Source organism: Cebus imitator, unplaced genomic scaffold (assembly GCF_001604975.1).
Source record: "Cebus imitator isolate Cc_AM_T3 unplaced genomic scaffold, Cebus_imitator-1.0 Scaffold175, whole genome shotgun sequence".
Classification (NCBI taxonomy): Eukaryota; Metazoa; Chordata; class Mammalia; order Primates; family Cebidae; genus Cebus; species Cebus imitator.
In genome coordinates, this window is record NW_016107490.1 from 4,087,834 (window position 1) to 4,094,859 (window position 7,026).

General features: G+C 37.3%; 1 protein-coding gene across 4 annotated transcripts in view; it reads right to left on the reverse strand.

Moving 5' to 3' along the window:
- The window catches only part of USP34 (ubiquitin specific peptidase 34), a 286,775-nt gene that overhangs the window by 216,956 nt on the left and 62,793 nt on the right, over positions 1-7,026 (reverse strand). For all 4 annotated transcript variants that reach the window (XM_017545012.2, XM_017545015.2, XM_017545014.2 and 1 more), the window contains exons 4-5: positions 634-684; positions 286-435 (exon numbers count right to left, since the gene is read on the reverse strand). In XM_017545012.2, the coding sequence (XP_017400501.1) occupies positions 286-435; positions 634-684 (201 nt within the window). The remainder of the gene's footprint in view (positions 1-285; positions 436-633; positions 685-7,026) is intronic.

Below are 7,026 nucleotides of genomic sequence, written 5' to 3' on the forward strand. Positions count from 1 at the left end.
AAGTAAAAAATAAAAATTAACGTTTTGTGCAGTCACTTATCTCATAATTTACATAATAGGTAATTACAGTCATGACCCCTTTTAACTTTAAAACAGGTAACTTTTAATTTTATTCAAATTATAATCTTAATAAAGACCATTAAAACGGTTTCTGTACTCATTTTGTCAAAAAAAAGGTATACATGCAAATCATTCAAAACCTTCCTTTTCAGAGTATAAAAATTCATGTTACTGATATAGTAGACACTGCTCCCTAGATTAAGATCAATTCAAAACAATACTTACATTAGACACAACTGTAATAAACGCATGTGCTATAAGAAACGGCAAAGTTTCAGGAGTTCCATATTCAAAGCAATCCTTCATGAGAGAAAGGCCATTTTTCCCACAAAACAAACATACATAACGAAGCAAATGCAATGGTACTTCGACATCCTGGGAAAATAAAAAAAAAACAAGTCTTTATATGAAAACATAAGAATAATTTTTATCTTATTAGCAATACTGAAGAGATATTGACGAGACAAACTGAAAAGGCTCATGAACAAACAGATAAAAATATATGGATGAGGCTTTGTCAAAAAAAAATAAAATTTTCCACAAAAGTTAGAATAAAAAAGGTAAAACACTTACATTCATATCACAGAATGCCCCTAATATGTTACTTTCTTGAGTTGATATATCCTAATTAAAATAAAAAAAAGCAAATAAAATTAGGTTACAATTACTAATCTTTAAAAAATGCAATTCTACAAAAGATTGATTTTATAAAAACTGAATAAACAGATTTTGCAATTGCTCCTCATAAACAGTGATACTCCTAACTGAAGCTTATATGATTCAATTCCAAGGTGTATTTTAGTCCTTCTTTAAAGAAATCATTCCACAGTATATACTAAATACTATTTTGACTTATTAAACATTAAGCAATCTTGTCTTAAAAATCAAATGTTTAAAATCCCAGCACTTTCGGAGGTCAAGGCCAGTGGATCACCTGAGGTCAGGAGTCTGAGACCAGCCTGATCAACACAGTGAAACCTCGACTCTACTAAAAATACAAAAATTAGCCAGGAGTGGCGGTGGGCACCTGTAATCCCTGCTACTTAGGAGGCTGAGGCACAAGAATTGCCTGAACCCAGGAAGCGGAGGTTACAGTGAGCCAATTTTGCACCACTGCACTCTACCATGGGCAACGGAGCAAGACTCTGTCTCCAAAAAAAACAAAAAAAAGCAATGTTTAAAATAAAAACCAAGGTACTTCTGATAAAAATACATTATCGTTAAATAGTTTTTGAGTTTTGAAAAGTTTCTCAACAAACTTTTTCATGGGTTTTGAATCTGTTTTCTGGAACTCCCTATAGGTATACTGAAGAGTTCCACAATGTGCTTTCCATGCATAAGATGTAAGCTGCCTAGAAGCAGTCATCCATTGTTGGTGAGTATGTAAGTTTGTATAAACCTTTTGGAAGGCAATTTGGCAATATTCATCAATATTTGAAATGCACATTCCCTTTGACCCTGCAATTCTAAGAATTTGTCCTAAGGAACTAATCATAGCAGTGCTGGAAAACATACGTGAAACAATGCTCATTAACCCACAACTAGAAACAACTGATATCCATCAATTTGATGACTAAATTAAAGGTGGCATAACCATTCCTGAGTAGTAGGTAACTCTTAAAAATAATAAGGTGAAATGGGCATGAAGGATCTTTGGGGGAAGATGGAAATAGGAAATATTCTAAAATTACAATGTGATGAAGGTTGCACAACCCTATAAATCTACTATAAATAAATTGTATACTTTAATCCAGTGATTTTTATGGTATACAGGTTACACCTTTAACAAGATGTCTAAAAACAAGGTAGAATCCGGGGCTGGGCGAGGCAGCTCACGCCTGTAATCCCAGCATTTTGGGAGGCCAACTTGGGTGGATCATCTGAGGCCAGCAGTTCAAGACCAGCCTGGCCAACATGGTAAAACCCTGTCTCTAAAAAAAATAATAAATAAAAATAAGGTAGAATCGTATGTACAAACAAAACATCTGTGTCACAATTCTGAAAGGAGAATTTATGATGATCTAATGTTCATAATTTTTATATGTTTGGAAATATCTCAACTCGTTAATGTGTTTTTTTGAGAAGAAAATGAAGAAAAAAAGAAGTTCAAAGGCCTTTTAGTCTGCATTTTGTATATTCTGTATATTTCACATTGAGGCCAGGCACAGTGGCTCACATCTGTAATCCCAGCACTTTGGGAGGCCAAGGTGGGCAGATCACTTGATGTCAGGAGTTTGAGACCAGCCTGGCCAATAAAGTGAAACCCTGTCTCTACTAAAAGTACAAAAATTAGCCGGCCATGGTGGTGGGTACCTGTAATCCCAGCTATGTGGAAACCTCAGATCAGAGAAGTGCTTGAACCCAGGAGGTGGAGGCTGTGGTGAGCCAGGATTGTGCCACTATACTCCAGCCTGGGTGACAGAGTGAGACTCCATCTCAAAACAAACGAGTACAATATTTAGCCAGGTACAGTGGCGCAATGCCTGTAATCCCAGCTACTAGGGAAGCTGAGGCACAAGAATCACTTGAACCCAGGAGGTGGAAGTTGCAGTGAACTGAGATAACGCCACTGCACTTCAGCTTGGGCAACAGGGCGAGACTCTGCCTCAAAAAAAAAAAAAAAAAAAATTGCTTTTAGGTTGGGCGCAGTAGCTCACACCTGTAATCCCAGCACTTTGGGAGGCTGGAGCAGGAGGACTGCTTGAACCCAGGGGTTCAAGACCAGTCTGTTACATGGAGGAGAGACCCAATCTCTCCACAAAAATTAAAAAGTTAGCCAGGCATGGTGGCACATGCCTGTGGTCCCAGATACTCAAGAGGCTGAGGCGGGAGAAGGGCATGAACTCGTGAAGTCTAAGCTGCAATGAGCCATGTTCATGCCACTGCACTCCAGCATGTGTGACGAGGTGAGGCCTGGTGAGAGAGAGAAAGTGAGAGTGAAGACAGAAAGAGAGGGAGGAGAGGGAGAGAAGGGGGAGAGAAAGGGAGAGGGAAAAGGGGGGAAAGGGGGATGGAGAAAGGAAAGGAAGAAAGGGGGGAAAGAAGGGAGGAGAAAATATTGCTTTTATGATCAAAAAGCTACCTAGAAACTTTCATCTGAAAAAAGCTACCAAAGAAACCCATTCATTCATTGCCATCGCTTATTTAAGACATTTAAGTTCCATTGTTGAAATAAAGTTTGAAAACCATTGATTGAAAGCAATCACACAGAACTTGGAACATTTCAAAGTAAACAAAAATTGTCCTTAGAGAAATCAATTCTCAAAATAAGTGTACTGAACCTCCTAAATCTACTCCTAGCTATGACCACTGGGGCCAGCGGTAAAAGTTTATGTTAGTTTCAACAAATCTTTTCATGGTATTCAAAAAGTCCAGAATTTAAGACCTCCTGTGGCACTGTTAAATACAGAATCACGGACCAGGTGAACCATGCTAGAATACTAAAGCCAAGATTTTTACTGCCTAAACATGGACACAGTTAAGAAACCTCCTAACAGATTTCTATCCTGACGTGCGCTGTTATTCAGATTTGATTACATAAATCTATTTTGGTGATTCAGGGGAACTGTTTCATCACTTTATATTTCTAATCTGAATATATGAAGCTGGTATCCTAGAATGTTATAATCCCTTTTTTAAAGTAGTATATAAAAAATTAACACACATCTATAGGTTAAAAAAACACTAAGAACAACACTAGGAAGAGGGCCAAGGCGGACAGATCACAAGGCCAGGAGTTTGAGACCAGCCTGGCCAACACGGTAAAACCCCATCTCTACTAAAAATACAAGAACATTATTAGCCAGGTGTGGTGGCAGGCACCTGTATTCCCAGCTACGTGGGAGGCTGAGTCAGGAGAATCACTTGAACTTGGGAGGTGGACGGTACAGTGAGCTGAGATCACGCCACTGCATTCCAGCCTGGTCAACAGTGTGAAATTCAATCTCAAAAAAGAAATAGTAATAAAATAAAATAAAAAAGGTGAATTAACAATACTTTTCAAAAGCTCTTATTTTAGGTAATCTCTGAGAAAGGCCTTATTATCAATGATTTTTATTTTATTTATTTTTTTCCCTAGGGTAGCCTTCTCTGCACTAGCAATCAATGATTTTAAAGCTTTGGGGTTTTTTTCCTCAAAAACCTCACATTTACTAAATGAGATGATCCCATATTATTTGTAGCAGAGAAAGTTGATGAAGAGAGAAAAAAAGGAAATAAATGAGTAACTATAAAGCAAGGGCAATTCTATGTATAATTAAGCAAATGTGGCTCCATGATCAAGCCATGAAGAACGAAAGGTCTGAAATAAAATTTTTGCTTAAAAAGAAGTTGGTGATGTTGGAATTAGCATTGATAACTGCACAATGTTGGAAATATTCTAAAAAATACTAAATTGACTGGGCATGGTGGCCCATGCCTATAATCCCAGCACTGTGGGAGACAGAGGCAGGAGGATTCCCAAAGGCCAGGAGTTTGAAGCCAGCCTGGGTAACACAGCAAGACCTTTCCTCCTCAAAAAAATTTAAAAACTAGGCTGGGCATGGTGGCTCACACCTATAATCCCAGCACTTTGGGAGGCAAGGCAGGTGGATCACCTGAAGCTGGGAGCTTACGGCCAACCTGACTAACATGGAGGGACTCCATCTCTACTAAAAATACAAAATTAGCCAGGTGTGTTGGCACATGCCTGTAATCCCAGCTACTTGGGAGGCTGAGGCAGGAGAATTGCTTGAACCCGGGAGGCTGACGCTGTGGTGAGCAGAGATTGCACCATTGCACTCCAGCCTGGGCAACAAGAGCGAAATTCCGTCTAAAAAAAAACAAAATTAAACTAGCCGGGCAGGGGGCATCCACCTGTATTCCCAGCTACTTGGGAAATTGAAGGATTACTTGAGCCTAGGAGGGCCAAGGCTCCAGTGAACCATAATGTGCCAGTGTACTACTCCAGCCTAGGTGACAGAGAAAGACCCTGATTCAAAAATTTAAAAATCACATATATGTTTCATCTGTCTGATCATACCATTCATATATTTAACATAAATGCAGTGGTTTCTCTCCTTTCTACTTTTTAAAATCTTTTTTAAGATAAGGTTCCACTCTGTCATGCAGAGGCATGATCATAGCTCACTGCAGCCTTGAACTCCTGGCTCAAGTGATCCTTCTGCCTCAGTCACCCAAGTAGCTGAGATTACAGGTATATACTATTATGCGCAGCTAAATTTTTTTTTTCTTGTAAAGATGAGCTCTTGCTATGTTGCCCAGGCTAGACTTGAACTCCTGGCCTCAAGTGTTCCTCTTGCCTCAGCTTCCTAAAATGCTGGGATTACAGGTATGAGCCACTGCATCTGGCCCTATCATTTTTATCTTTTTCCCCATACTTAGAAAAAAACTTGACACTAGGACAATATCTCATTTCACAGAATTATACATACTTATTCAGGATAAAAAAACGCAACTAGCATAGCAAGGCAACATGGCTCATGCCTATAATCCCAGCACTTTGGAGGCCAAGGCAGGAGGATCACCTGAGGCAAAGAGTTGGAGATCAGCCTGGGTAAAACACATAAACCCCTTGAAAACATAATAAATTTAAAATCTCTTTAAAAATAATAAAATAAAAATAAACTTAGTGAGGTACTGTGGTGAGTGCCTAGAGTCCAAGCTACTAAGGAGGATGAGGTGGGTGGATACTTTGAGCCCAGAAGTTCAAGGTCATGGTGACCTACGATCATACCACTGCACTCCAGCCTGGGAGATAGATTAAGACCCTGTCTCTCAAGGGTAAAAAACTAAAATCAGCTAGGCTGTTCTCCATTTTTATCCTGAATTAATATTACTTATGTTCAACTACTTAAGCTTTTAAAATATTATCAGTTTTGATGAGGACAGTAAGAGGAGAAAGAAGGGAGGCAGAGAAGGAGGGGCTCCAAATTCCCATATTATTTAGAATACAGTAATTAGTTCAAAATGATTTAGTAATGTAGTAGGAAAAAAAAAAACTGGATTTTAGGACTCTTTTCAGCAATATGCCCAATCAAATTTCTCAATCTCGCTAGGCCACTTGCTTTTTCTATAAAATAAGTGTTGAGTAGGTTCTAAAGACACAGCTATCAAAATACTAACTCATGAGTTTTGAATCTTGTCCCTCTAAGAATTTTGGCCATTGTACCTCTTTAAATAATATTAACTAAAAATCAAGATCAAAGGCTTGAGGAAGTATAGCACAGCAGTACAAAGAAAAGACTAAATGGACTACTTCCTCAAAGAAAAGTGGGATAAAAATCTCTAGTAAGCTGTATTGCATTTCATAGTAATTTGTTTGCTTTAAAGTAACTGCATATACACACAAATTTATACATATATATAATTTTTATAACATGTATGCTAACAAGTCTTTGATCTAAGACCATTTGAAACAGTTGACCATTACCACATTTAATTAAATGGCCATTGGGATAGAAACTAGAAATAGAGTACTTGTAACAGATCATTATTAAGATAATAGAAACCTGGGAAACAACTACTAAGAAAAAAAATTAAAGAGGCACTATATCTAAGATATTAATAGAATTTGGTATAAGGAAATTACTCTTTTACTTTATTCTATAGGTTTTTTTTGTTAGAATTTTACCTCAAAAACCTCATGAAACCATTGCTTTCAACCAAGCAGTAGCATAAAATAAGCACAGGAATAACAAAGTACTTTAAAACAAAGTACAAGACTAACTATGCCTACCATTTAGAGATTACCATTTTTGAAAATGAGAAAGAAAAAACACTGATGAGCAAGTTGATTTTAGGAACAAAGTAGCAGATTCAGTATTGCTTATAGTTCTATATTATTAACAAATTTTTAATTGAATAAAATTATTTCTGTATGAATTTCACATATCTAAGTCCCTATTTTCAGGATCTTTTTTTTTTTTTTTTTTTTTTTTTTTTTTTTTTTTTTTTTTTTTTTTGAGA